The sequence below is a fragment of the Carassius carassius genome, chromosome 7, assembly GCF_963082965.1.
Source record: "Carassius carassius chromosome 7, fCarCar2.1, whole genome shotgun sequence".
Taxonomy (NCBI): Eukaryota; Metazoa; Chordata; class Actinopteri; order Cypriniformes; family Cyprinidae; genus Carassius; species Carassius carassius.
The window spans coordinates 23,441,926-23,459,403 of record NC_081761.1 but is presented as its reverse complement, the minus strand read 5'-3'; the positions used below and the strand labels follow the sequence as shown (position 1 = coordinate 23,459,403).

Genomic DNA, 17,478 nt, shown 5'->3' with positions numbered 1-17,478 from the left:
GGTGTGAAAAACTTGTTGCATCTTTCCCAAAAAGACTTATGGCTGTATTAGATCAAAACGGTGCTTCTACTAAATACTGAGCAAAGGGTCTGAGTACTTAGGACCATGTGTTATTTTAGTTTTTCCTTTTTAATTAAATTTGCAAAAATGTCAAATTGTGTCTTTCTGTCAATATGGGGTGCTGTGTGTACATTAATGAGGGAAAAAAAGAACTTAAATGATTTTAGCAAATGGCTGCACTATAACAAAGAGTGAAAGATTTAAGGGGGTCTGAATACTTTCTGTACCCACTGTGTGTGTGTGTGTGTGTATATATATATATATATATATATATATATATATATTAAAACTGTCTCAAAAAAAATTGTTCCATTTGTCATGAGTCTTATGTATAAATTTTTACTTCACTTATTGCTTCATCCAGACAAAGAAAATCCATCATAAGAGAAATCAATTTTTACAAAGGTTTCTGTTGCTCTATTGTGGCATCATTTCTATCACAACCAACAGTTCTTCTCTAAAAAATTTTTTTTATAATTTGTGTACCTGGTTACAGAAGAGAAACCGATATTGGTAAGGTGAGCTGGAAAAAAAGAAATCTAAAAGTTAAAGAATAATTACAATCAAATGATCATTTTGTCAAATTAAGCAAAAAGCGTGAAAATATTGTGTAATCAAAATTAGGCTTATTGAGAAAAAGAAACTGCCCATTTTATTCCAAAATGTTTAAAAGGTGTTTTAAGAGTTTATTTTCTAAAAGTCCAAATTAATTTTCTAAAAGTGGCCATGCCTTTATATTTTAGTTAGTGAAGAACATGTGTGTGTGCATGCTGATTGTAACCCTCTCCACATCTCATACTGAAATGCTCATTACCATAAGAAGGAACCTTTCTCCTCTCTGTATTTGTATGGGTCACTGAAGTCTTGCCAGGGTGACCAATGAGGTTCAATTCAAAGACATGTCACCTAATAGCTGAAGGCTACTAACTGTTTGCATCGGAGTCTGGACTTGACTACAGATTTTAAGAAGTTTTCTAATCCGGATTAAGTTTTTATTATAATTATTTATGTCCCTCACATTGGCAACATTTTATGTTTAAATATCAAAACGAGGCACAGGTGTTTTTATATCACTGTATTTCTGAAGGAAGACTTGCATGTTATATGCCAGATAAAGCAGCGTGTGAGCGTACCAGCTCTGCTTTGTTTACAGCTGTTACTGGGGAAACCTCTATTTCTTGCACTTTATGTCTATGCTTTAAAACGTCTGGTTCCTCGAAGGAACGAGACGCTGCGTCGAGAACGATTGGGGAAACGCCCCCAGTGTGACGTCTCTGAATCATGTGTTTAATCAGTCCAATGGATGGGCGAGACGTCATAGGCAGGTGACGTCAGAGACCAGGAAGCATAAAAGCAGGAGAGGCGCAGCCGGCCCCAGCCTCAAAGGATGAAGCAAGCACCGGCCAGAGATGCCGGAAGTGTGGCACTGCGACGCAGCGTCTCGTTCCTTCGAGGAACCAGGGTTACATACGTAACCTTAGACGTTCCTCTTCAGGAACTCGAGCTGCGTCGAGAACGATTGGGGAACGAGAATGCCCACGCCGCCAGACTTACAAATCTCTGCCAGTGTGGGAAACTGCACAGCTAGGACGAGAGAACAGAGGGGCCTGGAGCGGCATGTAAATCTAGACCGTAAAATCTTACAAAGGTCAAAGACGTGGACCACCCCGCAGCCTCGCAGATGTCACGCATAGAGACACCTGCTAGGAAGGCCTTGGAGGCTGCCACACTTCTAGTGGAGTGAGCCTTGACCCCCAGGGGAGAGGGAAGGTCAGAGGACTCATATGCAAGAGAAATAGCATCTACTATCCACCGGCTGAGGGTCTGTTTAGTAGCAGGAAGACCTCTCTTAGGGGGACCATGACAGACAAACAACTGGTCCGCCCTTCTCCACAAGGCATCTCTGTGGACATATGTGTCCAATGCTCGCACTGGACACATACAATTAAGCTTCTTCTGGTTTGGCTCCCTGAAGGGAGGAGGACTGAAGGCCTGGAGTACGACAGGCCGTGGTGTAGAGGAGGGAACCTTAGGGACATACCCCGCACGAGGGTAAAGGAAAGCTTTAGCCAGACCGGGCGCAAAGTCTATATAAGAAGGGGCCACAGAGAGGGCCTGCAGGTCCCCAACTCTCTTGAGAGAGGAAATCGCCAACAGGAAGACAGTCTTAATAGAGAGAAGGTGATCGGAGATCTCCTCAATAGGCTCGAAGGGCGGCCTACAGAGAGCTTCTAACACCACAGCCAGGTCCCACGTGGGGACACGAGAACGTACTGGGGGCCTTAGCCTCAGCGCGGAGGAAACGTGTAACGAGGGGGTGTCTGCCCACTGACTGGCCACCGAGAGGGGCGTGGTAGGCCGCAATGGCCGCCACGTAGACCTTCAGGGTGGAGTGGGTCAACCCTGCGGAGAAACGGGCCTGCAGGATCTCCAGCACTGTACCAATCGGGCAGTTAACTGGGTCGAGCTGGCGGTCTCCGCACCAAGAAGTGAAAAGTTTCCACCTCAAGGCATACAGTTTCCTCGTAGAGGGAGCTCTGGATTGGAGGATGGTCTCAACAACCTCGGTTGAGAGACCGGAAGCTACGAGTTGTGCCCCCTCAGGTGCCACACCCATAACTTCCACAGCTCCGGGCGGGGGTGGACTATGGTGCCCTCCACCTGTGAGAGGAGATCCCTCCTGACGGGAATCTCCCAGGGAGAGCCGTCTAGGAGGGAAATCAGGTCCGAGAACCATACTCGACCCGGCCAGAACGGGGCTACTAACAGCAGCCGAACTCCGTCCCGGCGCACTCTCTCCAGAACTCCTGGGAGCAGAGCAATCGGGGGAAAGGCGTACAGACGAAGCCTCGGCCAAGTCTGTACCATGGCGTTCAGCCCCAGTGGAGCTGGATGAGTCAGAGAGAACCAGAGGGGACAGTGCGATGTCACTCGAGTCGCAAACAGGTCCACCTGAGCCTGGCCAAAAACTCTCCAAATCTGCTTCACCACCTCGGTGTGAAGCCGCCATTCCCCGGGCCTCGGCCCCTGCCTCGACAGGATGTCTGCTCCCATATTCATATGCCCAGGAATGTGAACTGCTCTGAGCGAGAGGAATTTGTCCTGGGCCCACACAAGGATCTGGTACGCTAGTTTGCATAGACGGCGTGAGTGCAGACCTCCTTGGTGGTTGATGTAAGAGACCACTGCTGTGTTGTCGGTGCGCACCAACACATGGTGACCTCTTAGGTCTGGGAGAAAATAACGAAGTGCACGCAGCACGGCCAGCATCTCCAGGCAGTTGATGTGCCATGTCAGATGGCGACCACTCCACAGATCGCGGGCAGGGTGGCCACTCATGACCGCACCCCAGCCGGTGAGGTGACGTGAGTCCGTCGCTAGCATCACTCGGCGACAAGGAGCTCCCAGCACCGGGCCCTGAGACAAGAACCAAGGCTTCCTCCACATATCCAAGGCACGTGGGCAGCGCCGCGTGACCTTGATCATGCGAAGTGGGTTTCCCCTCGGGGAGAACCCCTTGGTCTTGAGCCACCACTGTAGGGGTCTCATGTACAGCAGGCCAATAGGTATCACGTTGGACGCAGCTGCCATCAGACCCAGCAGTTTTTGAAACTGCTTGACAGTGAGTGACTGGCCTTCTCTCACTCTCGCGACTGCGGCGAGGATCGACTCGATCCGAGCAGGTGACATGCGTGCCTGCATCGTGGTCGAATCCCACACCACGCCCAGATAAGTAGTTCTCTGTACCGGAGAAAGCACACTTTTCTTGGCGTTCAGTCTTAACCCCAGCTCTCTCATGTGGGCGAGAACGACATCTCGATGCCGAACCGCCATCTGCTCTGATTGAGCTAAAATCAACCAATCGTCGATATAGTTCAGTATGCAGATGCCCTGGAGTCGTAGCGGAGCCAGGGCTGCATCCACACACTTCGTGAAAGTGCGGGGTGAGAGTGCAAGGCCAAAGGGAAGTACTCGACATTGGTACGCTTCGCCCCCGAAAGCAAACCTCAGAAACTTCCTGTGTAGGGGAAGGATGGAGATATGGAAATAAGCATCTTTTAGATCTATCGTGACAAACCAGTCCTCGGACCTGATCTGAGCCACAACCTGTTTGAGTGTGAGCATCCTGAACTTCAGTCGCTTGACTGAGCGGTTCACTAGACGCAGATCTAAAATGGGACGCAACCCCCCATACTTTTTTGGAACAATGAAGTACCGGCTGTAGAACCCTGACTCCCTGTCGTGAGGAGGGACCACCTCGATGGCCTCCTTCCTCAGAAGAGCGTGCACTTCCTGTTCCATGACCAGAGCCTGCCTGGGACCCACCAGCGTGGGTGAAACCCCGTTGAATCGGGGCGGAGGAGAACCAAACTGAATTGTGTAGCCTCTTTCTACAGTGTGCAGGACCCATTGAGATACATTTGGCAGTAGTTTCCACGCTGCTAAATAATCTACTAAGGGAGTCAGTCTCTCGAGACTGACCTCTGGTGTAATCAGAACAGCTAGCTCTGTGCCCTGTAACGGCGGACCGGCAGGAGACAACCGAGCTAACCGTTCTAGAGACCTCCGCTGAGGCGGCGAGCCGCTCAGCACCTCTACGTTTCCGGGCGGTAAATGGGCGCGGTGCTCGCGGGAGACCACTGCGCCCTGTAACTCCGGCAGGGTTGGCAGAACGATCTCCTGAGGGCACTGAGGCGAGACGGACACCGTGTAATGCGGTGTAACCCGCTGCACCACAGAGGGGACTGCCCTCATAAGCCCCGGGCCAGTGGCGTCAGGGCTTATTGGCCAAAGACCTCTTAGCCTTAAGTACGGTCCGCAGATCCGGCTTAGACTTAGAAGCCCCCGACCCAGAGTGTCGTCTGGACCCACGGCTCCGCTTAGCTGGAGGAGCATGTGAGGCGACGCTCTATTTTTGTGCCTCCCTGTATGAGGATCTGGTACTCGGTGGAGGCTGCCCCCGCCCGGCAGCCTCCGGATTTAGAGAGCGACGTGGGAGGAACCGCCTGCTTGCGAGCCTCCTGGTACCTGTCGACGACAGAATTACAGCGTCGCCGAACAGGCCCGAGGACACAAGCGGGGCATCCATGAGACAAACCCTGTCCTTTTCTCTCATATCAGACAGGGTGAGCCACAAATGTCTCTCTGCTGCTACCATTGCTGCCATGGACCGCCCAATAGCGCGAGCGGTCTCCTTGGTAGCGCGGAGAGACAAATCAGCGGTCCTCCTGAGCTCCGTGATATCCTCAGATCTCACGTGCTCTTGTTCATCTAAATCTTTCAGCAGATCGGCTTGGTACGCCTGTAACACCGCCATAGTGTGCAGACACGCACCAGCCTGACCCGCTGCCGAGTACCCCTTGCCCACCAGCGCTGATGTTGTACGCAGCGGCTTGGAGGGCAGCGCCGGAGCCTTTAATGACGATGCCGCGCCGGGAGACAGATAGCTCGCGAGCGTCTGTTCAACCCGGGGCATCACTTTATATCCACGCTCATTCATCCCCGCTACGTTGCCATAGTGATCAGAAACGGGGATGAAGACGCGGGCCGAGAAGGGTTTTTCCCAAGATCTACACACCTCGGCGTGCAAATCGGGAAAAAAAGGCAGGCTTCGGCGCGGAGGTGGCGGCTTAGTTCTCAGAAATCGCTCATCAAGTTTACTTTTCTGCGGTTCAGCCTTTTTCTCGGCTGGCCATTCAATGTTTAATTTGGCCACAGCACGAGTAACCACCTCCAAAAGCTCCTCATACTGGGGCGATTGAAGGGGCGAATCCTCAGCGATGTTCACCACATCAACCTCCTCGGAGGAAGATAGATGAAACGCCGAGCCTGCTCCCCGGGGAGAAGTAGCGCCGGAGCGCGCTTCCGATCCCTGAGAGCGGGCGCTGGATCTGGCAGGTGAGGAAGAAGATAGGGACTCGTCCGTCTCCATTCCCTCTGCCAAATCCAACTGCGAACCCCACGAGCGAGATCGCCGCTCCGCCTCGGCGGAAGCGGGACCAACGCCGCGGGGGAACACTAGCGAAGGCTCCCTCGGTGAAGAGAGCCCTCCGGGAACGGAGAACATGCAGGGCAAGCCGCTCGCAATGCGGGCAGTCGGCCCCCTCAAGAGCCGACTCTGCATGCTCCGCTCCCAGGCAAACAACGCACAAACTGTGTGTATCCCCGCCTGTGATATAGCGAGGATAGGGAGGAACACACAGTCTGAAATGCTGCTTGCCTTCGCCCATTTTGTGTTTGGTCTTGGAGGGTGCTTTTGGCATACTTATGGGGGATGACAAACAACACTAAATAAGACTCACAAACGTAAAAGTTTTGAACAGTACAAACACACAGAGAGCGCTTGCTGAAGACAGAAAGGCTGGGGCCGGCTGCACCTCTCCTGCTTTTATGCTTCCTGGTCTCTGACGTCACCCGCCTATGACGTCTCGCCCATCCATTGGACTGATTACACACATGATTCAGAGACGTCACGCTGGGGGCGTTTCCCCAATCGTTCTCGACGCAGCTCGAGTTCCTGAAGAGGAACATCTCCTGCTGGCAAAGAATGAATTTGCATTTTCATTAAGTCCGCCTGATCCACGCAGCAAACATATTTTGTTTGTTATCAAAAAAGATCTACTCTAGAGGGACTTGGCTGTTGTTACTGATTCTATTTGGAAGTCTTCTGGAAGTTAAGTTAGGTCCTCAAAAGCGCACATGCGCAGTAACGTTTATGTTGTTGCCGTTGAAACCGTCTATAAAACTGTTATTTTAAAGCCAACTTTAAACATTAAAGGGGTCATATGATGTGATTTACATTTTTCCTTTCTCTTTGGAGTGTTACAAGCTCTTGGTGCATGAAAAACATCTATAAAGTTGCAAAGACTAAAGTCTCAAATCAAAAGAGATATTCTTTATCAATTCAATTCATTCAAACACGCCCCCACATGTCTACATCACTATGTGGAAATATTTGCGTAATGCTGCCCAAATGTTCACGCAAAGAAAGAAGGCGTGGTTTCAGTAACCACAGTTGGTGTTGAATCAGTCATGTCAGGGAGATGCTGTGTGTTTCTAGGCGAAAGCAAAAGCTTTTTTTTTTTGGCCTTCCAAAAGTAGATGCTTTTAGGAATCTTTAAGATTACTTACAACAGAACAGCAACACATTTTATGGACAACCGTTTCATGAACCTAGGAGAGGAGGTAATTCTGACTCTGCTACGACAATCTGGTGCTGCTGAATCAGCTACTGGAAGTATGTTTTGTTATTAGTTTAATTATTAATAATTTTAATTTATTAATATTCAATTAAATAATATTTAAATAATTAAATTATTAGTTTAAGTATTTTCTATTAAATGTTCAAATGCAGAGTTTTGCATTTTTTTCTATTGTACATTTGTCTAAGTTTACAAATCTAATTATTGTAAATTATACAATCAGCAATAATATAAATGTCTCTAACATCTTAAATACAATGTGCCCTACTACTTATTAATTTTATGTTAATTTAAACATTTTCAAAATCCAAACATGTTTGTTTAATTTCATGTTAAATTTTGATTATGAACACCAGATGTTGGATGTGGTTTCTGATGTTTATATCACACTGTGTATATATGTTCATGTAACACACTGAAGACAGCAAAAAAAATGTAGCAAAGTTATCTCCGTGGAACTTTCACTTTCCACTTCACATTTTCTATTAGTGCCCTTGCGAATGAGAACACTGTCAAAAACACTGCAGCTGTTCTCCTTGAGAGTAGTTAGTATGCTTGTTCTCTCACTTTCTAGAGAAATATTTCTGCAGAACTTGCACATGACAGTATTTTAAGTGTTTGGCACTGCTGTGTTTTAATTAGAATTTAACAGCACATATGTAATTAGGGGTTGTTTTTTACACTTGAAAACTGAAACTGTACAAATGTGTGTCATTACTCAAAACCTATAAAGACCACATCTATTGAAGGTCGAATTCAACAATAAGAACAAAATACCTAATTAGTAGAATAGCAGGCTAACTATAGCAGGAAAATAAAAAGCTAAAATAGGTCCCACTTTATTACAATGTATGCACACAGTAAGTAAACTGTAATAACTACCATTTTATAATTAGCATTTTTGATTACATAGGACTTTATAGTTAAATATAATAATAATAAAAATAAAAAAATATTTTATAAAGTGCATTTAAAAGCATCTTCTCAATGCGCCGAACACAATATAATCAATACAATAAAAATTAATACAAAATCTACAAGCAAATACAAGTTTTAAAAAGAATGTCTTAAGTTGAACTTTAAAAACATAATAATTCTGAACTTCCCTGAGTTCAAGAGAGAGATAATTCCAAAGGAAAGGAGCATAGAAAGAGAAAGCCTTATCACCCATAGATCTTAGATGTGTTTGAGGAACAACCAACAAGTTTGACTTAGAGGAATGCAATCTATGACTAGGAGTGTATGGATGTAACACTTCTGTAAGTTAATGTGGAACCAGACCATATAGTGCTTTAAAAGTAAGCATCATAATTTTATATGATGATCTATACCTGACCGGGAGCCATGCATTGCAGAGTCCCAGTTAAGATCCAGGCGGCTGTATTTTGTACATATTGCAACTTATTAAGTGTAGATTTAGAAGCTCCAGCTAAAAGAGCATTACAATAGTCTAACCGTGAGATTAACTTTATTCATTTAGCTAACGCTTTTATCCAAAGCGACTTACAATTGCTATATATGTCAGAGGTCGCACGCCTCTGGGGCAACTAGGGGTTAAGTGTCTTGCTCAGGGACACATTGGTGTCTCACAGTGGATTCAAACCCGGGTCTCTCACACCAAAGACATGTGTCTTATCCACTGCACTGCACCCCATGATGACAAAGGAATTTATCAGCATTTCTGCTACTGTAAAATTTAACAATATTTCTGAGGTGGAAAAAAAGAGGTTTTAACAGTGCTCTGGACAAAAGAATCAAAAGATATAATTGCATCAAAGATAACTCCAAGGTTCCTCACTTGCCATTAAGAGTCAGGGACAGACAACCAGCTTTAGAAATTTGATAACGGGAACCAATGAGCGTAACTTCAGTTTTACCACCATTCAAACACAAGAAATTATTATCCACCCATATTTTATTCGGTGATCAGACATGTGGTAGTACATAGAAACAGGTGAAATGGAAATTTGTTTAAGAACATTATCAACTTTTGAAAAAAAAAAAATGAAGAAATGAATTACATGACTGCTGAAAACAGGCATGGTGGAAACAGCATTAACTCAAAGCAGAAAATGTATAGTTTTAAACAAGTGTCTTGGGTTTCCTTGGTTGTTTTCAATAGTCTGATTTCCACTTCCTGAATGTTACAGATCGAGAGGTAAGAACACTTGGTCGATGTAATTCCAAATCAAAGAAGACAGCTGAGTGTTCTGACAGACCAATATTAATGAAAAAATGAATTGTGAAAAATCAAAACAGTCCATTACTGATATAAATTCCTTTGCCATATATTTATAAATATACTTATAAAGTGAGTCAAGCTGTGTATATTTTATTTATGTCTTGCTGTCTTCAGATCTATTTACGCAAATATTTGGATCTATGAAGCAAAACATTCATTTTTGTTCAAATGAAACGTTGTATGATTTCAAGGAAACATTTAATACGTTATATAGAGATATTTAAAGGAGATATTCTCATGTGAGATATGTATGAATACAAATTAACTTAAAAAGGAATTTGAGATTTGTAAAGCATAGTATTTACTGACTTGTGTTACTCTGTTTCAAAATGTTTAACTGGTTTGCCTTAGGGTTACATTATGACATTCAAGCACCGCCATGAACGGATGATAAATCTATCTCATACGGAATCAAATATTGTCTCCAGCCATTAAAATCATGGAGTTGTTCATCTGCTATACTATGTTGAAAGTAATCTCCATGTACTGTAAATGTCACAGCGACAGTAATAACTAAACAGCCAGAACACAATTTATGAAAGCCATTAAAGATGTACTGTAAATGTCACAGCGACAGTAATAACTAAACAGCCAGAACACAATTTATGAAAGCCATTAAAGAGGAGAATGCTGAAATGATGGCTGTACAGAAAGGCCTGACACAGCAGATGGTATAAGTGAGTCCAAATCAAATTAAATGAAATCAAACAAAGAAAAGGGGCGTCGCTTGTGTCAGATGTAGCATTGAAATTTGTCCCCCATTTTCTACTCAACATCTAAATACATTTGTGTTGATTTTGAGCTGTAATGTTAAATAAATGCCCCAAAGGTGGATAATTTGACGTATTTGTTGTGAAATATACATGAAATGAAAGAAGCCTTTAACATTTCATCTCCACGTGAGTTTGGATTGTGTTAGAGCTCTTTCAGGCAGGGTGCAGTGCTGTGAAGTTATTTTAGTCAATGTCTGTACAGAACATCAATGATGATTTATGAGAATTAATTAGAAGCAGCATACTAATGCTAATGCTATTAACCTCATAGAGTCTGATGGAGTCTGACATAAAAAAAAAGAAATTCTCCTTTGAATGTGTGTTTCCAGTCACTCTAAAATAGAAAGGTTCCCATTAGAACCAAAAACTAGATGCTATATGAACCTTTCTAAGTTCCATAAAGAGTTTCAGAAAACATTGTACGGGTGTGTTTTTCTCAAATAAGTCAAGGAGTCAACTTATGTCAACAAATGTTACAATTCATTCTGTCATAACATTAAAACCTTTTCAAAATGTAATACAATTTTATTCTAATAAAACTTGCTAGAAAAAGGCATACACATTTACACAAAAGGTGTTATGAATACGCACATGTTGGGTTTCCATGTTTTATGGGGGCATTCCCAGCCCGATTTCATAGTAAGTCATGCATATTTGATGAGGTAGCTAATTCATATGGACTACGAATTTGTATGATTTGTGAAAAATTCGTAAGTTAAGAGGTGGCAAATTCGGAGTTCATACAAATGACCATCGCTAACCCCACCCCTAAACCTGCCCCTCACAGAAATCGTACAAAATAATACTAGTGTAGATCATACAAATTCGTATGACTTGGCCACCTCGTAAAATATGTACAAATTGATCAGGAGATAAACATAATGGTTTTTATACTGTCCAACCTTTGTGCATTTTTAGATTTTCATAAAAAGATAATTTTGTATGATTTATAAACTTGTTTTCTCATGGGGAACAGAAAATGTCCCCATAAGGTCAAAATTCACTGGCATTACTATACTTTTGGGGACAACACATTTTAAGAAACAATTATTATTAATGCTTTTTATTTTTCTTCTTCTCCATAGAAGCAATTCTGCAACTGTAAACACAAAAAAGGTATTTGATACAAAGGTGTTGTTTGCTAAACCTACAGTACTAGAACAACTTTAAGAACATTTTTGAAAGCTGGCTTACACTACACAACTTTTTTACAGATTTCAGAGTCTGGAGAAGCTGACGCTAGAGGGCAAAAGTCAGTCAGTCTGCAGATCTGAGTTGACAGATTTCATAGAAAATCATGTAGTGTATGATGGTGACAAACCATTTTTTTAGCTTCAGACTATGATTCCATCCAGTCAGAAGATATCAAACATGTTTGATATTTTGAGCTGATTTTATAACACATATTGTTCTTATTTTGCATGCATCTCTTAGCAACAAGGCGCACATTTCTGCAAAATGACTTTAACGTCTGGTAGTGCATGACCCTCAGATATTTAGTCTATGATGCCTATTTTTCTTGTGTGACTGTTTAAAAAGTCTGTAAGTGAATGATGCACAGCATTTTAAAGTTGTGTATGTCTTCCAGCCCTAAGAGTGTAAAATAGATTTATTCATTTAGCAGGCGTCTTTATCCACAGCGACTTAATGTATTTTTGGCTGCATTTGTGTCCTTACATAATGCTTGTAAAGTGTTTGCATTTCTCTTCCTGTGCATGTCTGCTTGAGTGCTATGTGCATATAACTGTGTGTATGTGTATGTGTGTGTGTTCGTGTGTGTGCGTGACTGAGTCAGTCCAGTGTTTGTTTTGCCCTGTTGTGGCTGACTGGGCTGTGAGTGCAGACTTTGTTTGCTGCTGTTTTGATCGCTGTGTGTTCCCTGCAGGGACAGAATGGTGGAAACAGAAAGAGAGAGAGATGGAGAGAGAGAGAGAGAGAGAGAGAGAGAGAGAGAGAGAGAGAAGGAGTGTTACCTAGCTGAGTGGAGAGGATGTGAGGCCACTAGCATGCCAAGTGTTCCCTCCAGACCCTTTGCCTGCTGCCTACAGCTCACTCACCACTTAGTGCACACAACCGTGACGAGAGGAAAGAGGACACTCTGCATCTTCCATCACTCCATTCTTTCTCTCCACATCGCCATCTCTCACTGACTCGTAGCCTATCTCTGTCCTTCCAAACATCACAGATTTCATCAGAGCTCATCTTCTGCTTCTTTCTTTCTTTCTCTCTCTCAGTCTTCTCCCTTTCTTTTCTAAACTGGGATTAGGATTTGACTTTTCAGAGAGAACCAAGAGGACAGATATGCAAACAGAGCCTTGAGCCTGATGAAAACAAACATTACAAACCCAGATACTGAAAATCTTGTTCAATATTTACAAAAAAAAATTATAATGGCGTCCAAAAATCTGAGATCACCAACAAAAATGTTCTTGTTGAATAAACATTTTATGATTTAAAATGTTAATATATTGATCATATTATAAATTATAAAATAATTACATTAGGAAGTAAAGGATTTTATATGGTACGCTTCGCCTTGTAGGATATTATTTGTTTAGATTCTTAAACATTTCTCACTCATTTAATGTCATAAAAATGTTATTATTATTTCTAAATCCTAAACTAAAAGTTTATTTTACTTACAGGTTTAACTCAGATTTTGAATCTCAGATTTAAACAATTTGTACATTATGTACAACATGATGTAATGTAATGTTGGTTTCCAATGCACTCTTCTCCAATTCACAAACTGGTGGCTAATTCATATTAGTTTATACAAATATATTCTTATGTTTTCTTATCGCCTGCTTACAAATCTGTACACAGATAGGAAATAAAGAAATAGAGAAAGAAACAAATAAAGAGAGAGAGAAAGAAAGAAAGAACTTAAATATTACATATTTTACAAATTAAGGGACCATTTCCAAAGTCACAAAAACTAAGAATTTTTTTTAAACTAGTTAAAAACCTGTTACATCATTTAAAATATTGTCTAAAAGTAAAAAGAGGTTTGAAAAATTTAGCTGAAATGGTAAAGGATTTTCAACATACATTTGAATAAGTTTTAGGATTATTTAACTGATTGCTGATTTTTTTTTATAATTATTGTTAATTATCTTGTTAATTATCTTTTTATATTTGTTCAGTCACCATTTTTGAGATTTGTGTGTTATGTGTTTCAGTACTGTACAGTATATATGCAACCTTATATCCCAAATAAATTTATTGTGTAGCTAATTGCAAATTTGCTGAACAAGAAATCTGAAGTTGGTTTCAATGAATTTAACAAACAAATTTAAAGTAATAAAACATGCTGACTAAACACAATTTTTGATAGTTAGAAAACCTAAACATTTTAATTAATCATGTTAACAATTCCATTTTTACAGTGTACGTATCACATTATAAATTCATAAATAGTTATACTTAGGTTTCTGAATTTTGTATCAGCTCCCATGGTACACAATGCATTAGGAACACATGATATGTGCATAATTTCGTGCCACTGATGTTTTGTGGTATTACAATATTACAACTACAGAAGCACCAGTGCATGAGCGAGCAGGGAATTCAGGGACATCTACATTCCGAACACAGGTTTTATTAAAACTTGTGAAAACGTGCTCCAGCAGATTAATATTCCTAACAAACAAATTTCAACAGTGCTGTGTAATTAGCATATTATTGAGATGTGTAGGAAGTCACCGCCCAAGAAAATGTCAGATCAAAGTGCCTGAAGATGAAAACTCTACTCAGGCTAATTTACACTCACATCCCTTTTGGGTTCAGCGCCAGTGATATTAAGTGAAGAGGGCTTGTGACAAAATGTTTGCTCACACAAACAAACACACACATGTAAACACAAAAGACATTATCACAAGCATCAGTCCTTATGTACTGGAACGGGAATAAATGTCTGCATGATGGGGGTATGTTCTTCATGACAGCAACACAAAAGGAACGGTGTAACAGCCGTCTCTCTGTCAGCCACAGTGTAGCCGTGTCATGTTTACCACAATTTCCAATTTCAAGGCTTTTTCTGTCCTAACAGACAACAGCTGCTTATCTACTGAGCTTGCTTCAGAGACATAATAGATTGTAATTGAGCCGTCTAAGTCCCTTTTGTGGTTGACCCAACTTTAACAGCAATTATCATCTTGCCAAGTTTACTTCTCTAATGCCTCGGCTTCATACGGTCACTTTCACCCCAGTGGATCTAATACAACTCTTTATCATCTTTATTGCAGCACCATTGCTTTTATTGGTGCCACAAGACATTAGCCTGATAAGGGGATAAAAACAAGATCATATAAGGTGTGGTAATTTGAATGTTTCAATTACCAAGATATTGCCTCTGGAGATATATAACATGCTTTTTTTGGGACATGAAAAACCTAGGTGTTTAAGAAGCCCAGCCAGTTCATTGTTTGGCCCAAACTGAGGCCATTTTAGACTTGAAAGGGAATTGTTATTTGCACAGACAAATGTAAACCTCACTTGATCTGAGATTTGACTCAACATCTCTGTTTGTGTTTTCATAAGCACTTATTTGTGAAAAAATTGTGTTTCTGCCATTCTAAAGCTACACTTCCAAACTCCCAATGAAACTCTTTTGGCAGAGATTACTGTAAATTGCATCACTTTGGGCCCTTTCTAGCATGATAGTTTAAAGTAATAGTTCACTCAAAAAAAAAAAATTCTGTCATTCTTTATTCACCTTTAAGTCATTTCAATTCTGTATGGCTATATAACAACAGAACAAACTTTGAAGAATGTTGGTAACCAAATCATTTTGATGACCATTGACAGTCATACAAGTTTGTAATAATTTTCATTTTTGGGAAAGAACCCTATCAAAAACTTATTTTGTGTGTGTTGTACCACCACGACATTGGAACAATTGTCGATTTAGGGGGCATTCATACAGAATGCAGTTTTGCTTTGAAACATGCAAGGCATAAGCACAGCAGTCAGATACGTGCAGCTAGTGTGTTTACAATTAAAAACAAGGGGAAAGTACAAGATTGTATGTGTTGGCATGCAGGGGCGGCATTTCCGTATGGCAGAATATGGTAGTTGCCATACCCTAGCCCAGTCAGGAGAAGTCTTGTAGAAAATTTCACATCTCTCTTTTATTTTGTTATTATTATTTTAGATCAGTGCTCATGGTCTTCCTCATTTCTGTTTGAAGGTTTAAAAAGTATTTTACTAATGAAACATTTTTAAAGAGCATGTCACTTAAAGGGTTAGTTCACCTGAGAATGAAAATTTGTCCATCTTCTACTCACCCTCAAAGCATCCTAGGTGTATTTGACTTTCCTCTTTCAGAATAATCCAGTTGAAGTTATATTAAAATTTGTCCCTGCTCTTCCAAGCCTTTCAATTGGGGTAAGCGGGTGTTTGTTGTCAACTGTTAAGAAGATGTGAAATAAAGTTCACGCATCTGTAATAAAACATCCCTCACACAGCCCCCGTGTAGCGAATCCATGCTTTTTTGTAAGATAAATATCCAGATTTCAAATGTAATAAACACTTTTTTTTCCCTGTGGGGAACTGTCAGCGAATCCTTGTAACTTCACCCCTCCTCCATTCAGAATAAAGTGCCATGCACAGCCTGGAGGAGACAGAATACCACTTGTTCGAAATACAAGGTTAAATAAATAACTGGTTTGAAAAAGTACAACATTTTCTTTACTCAAACACTATTTCTGAAAAGGCTAATGTTTTTTTGCGTGTGTGTGTTTGAAGAGTGGAGAAGATCATTTGGAGAAGTTCAGCATGAGAAGGAAGTCTGTCGTTTAACCAGAGATCAAGAAGATGATATTTTAACTAGCAATTACTAGGTCAAAAAAGAAACATACATGGATGAATCATTCACAATAAGATCAATAAAAGTCTTTAAAAAACAGATGTAACCATTTGGTAGCAACCGTTTATTTTATTTTATTTTTTCTAGGCTTGATTGTGTTTATGGGCTGCAGTCTTACGGGATGTAGATGTGGTCTCACACCAGACACGACTTGCGTGAATAATTTGCACTATTTCCACGTAGTTGGACGCTTGAACATTTTGTTCACGTGTGAAATCCGCTTCATTCGCTCATGAAACTCACTTCACAACAGACGCAATTTCATGTAATGAGAGGGGCTTCTGCCAGTTGAGTTCACACAACATTGTGATTTCAGCCACCATTTATTCTGATAATTTTTAAAATATCATGTCATGAAATGTAGTTTTAAAAGTATTTCAGGCAAGAATGCAGTTGTTTTAAAATCAAATATGCGTTCTAATTAAAAAGACGGCGCCTATTTAAAAATGTGTTTCGCCGATTTCGGAGACAATCAGCTCCACGCGATCAGCGGGAGCTCAGTGCTCATGATAGAGACGAGAGCAGTTTCGACTCGTGGATGTATAACTATAATGATTTTTATGTAAAAATAAGTGTATAACTGTAACAGTTTATTGCAGAGGCTGAGCTGAATTAGAGAGAGAGAGATAGAGAGAGAGAGAGATGCAGAGTGTGTGCAAAGCAGGGGGAAGCAAGGAGCAGTATTAAGAACCGCTGCTTTAGAACATTGATTTTGAATCTTGTGAATCCATTTGAATCGTTAGAAGACAGAATTGCAATTTATATATGAATATATTTTTACATGCACCTCTAGTTTTCTATTCCTCTTCTCTACAGCATCGCCACATCGTGGCCTTGTCGCTTTAGTTGCACGTTCCCGGGGACATGGTTTATCTGGGGTTGTGATGTCACAAACCCAGAAAGTAACTCGTTGTAGTCCCTATGAGCCATTTTTGTAGGCATTGAACTGCCATAATTTTAAAATATGATATCTCCTTTTGCGTGGACTTTTCAGCATTGTAACTCTGCAGATATTGTTTATGCGCAAACAGCAACATTACATACTAACTAACATTAAAAAAGTGAAATCACAATCAACCACCTTTAAGGCTGCTCTGAGGAGCATCAGTGCCAGCTCAAATTATTCGTAAAATAAATTCCCCTTAAACTCATACTAAAATATGTTAGCTCTGACCTTATCAGAGCTGCTTAAGTGCTATATTTGTTTTGCGCAAATTAAATGCAGAATTAGTGAAGTCTTACTGTGTGTTCACACCGCCGGCGTCGAGAGCGTCAAAGTGGCCGGAAGTCATTCATTTTCAATGTAAGCCGGCGTCGAGCAGTGGCGAGGAG

The 17,478-nt window shown here is 41.5% G+C and overlaps 1 protein-coding gene across 1 annotated transcript; it reads right to left on the bottom strand.

The window, feature by feature from the left end:
- Nucleotides 1-2,463: 2,463 nt before the first annotated feature.
- LOC132143098 (uncharacterized) lies at nucleotides 2,464-3,818 on the bottom strand. The gene is made up of 2 exons (XM_059553249.1): nucleotides 3,485-3,818; nucleotides 2,464-3,437 (listed from the first exon to the last, which is right to left on the bottom strand). Exon 2 carries the CDS (start codon nucleotides 3,397-3,399, stop codon nucleotides 2,644-2,646), a length of 756 nt encoding a protein of 251 aa, XP_059409232.1. The 5' UTR covers nucleotides 3,400-3,437; nucleotides 3,485-3,818; the 3' UTR covers nucleotides 2,464-2,643.
- Between the last annotated feature and the right edge of the window lie 13,660 nt (nucleotides 3,819-17,478).

What these genes read in the sequence shown, in the direction of transcription:
- LOC132143098 (XM_059553249.1), bottom strand. Translation starts at nt 3,399, where the DNA reads ATGAGTGGCCACCCTGCCCGCGATCTGTGGAGTGGTCGCCATCTGACA.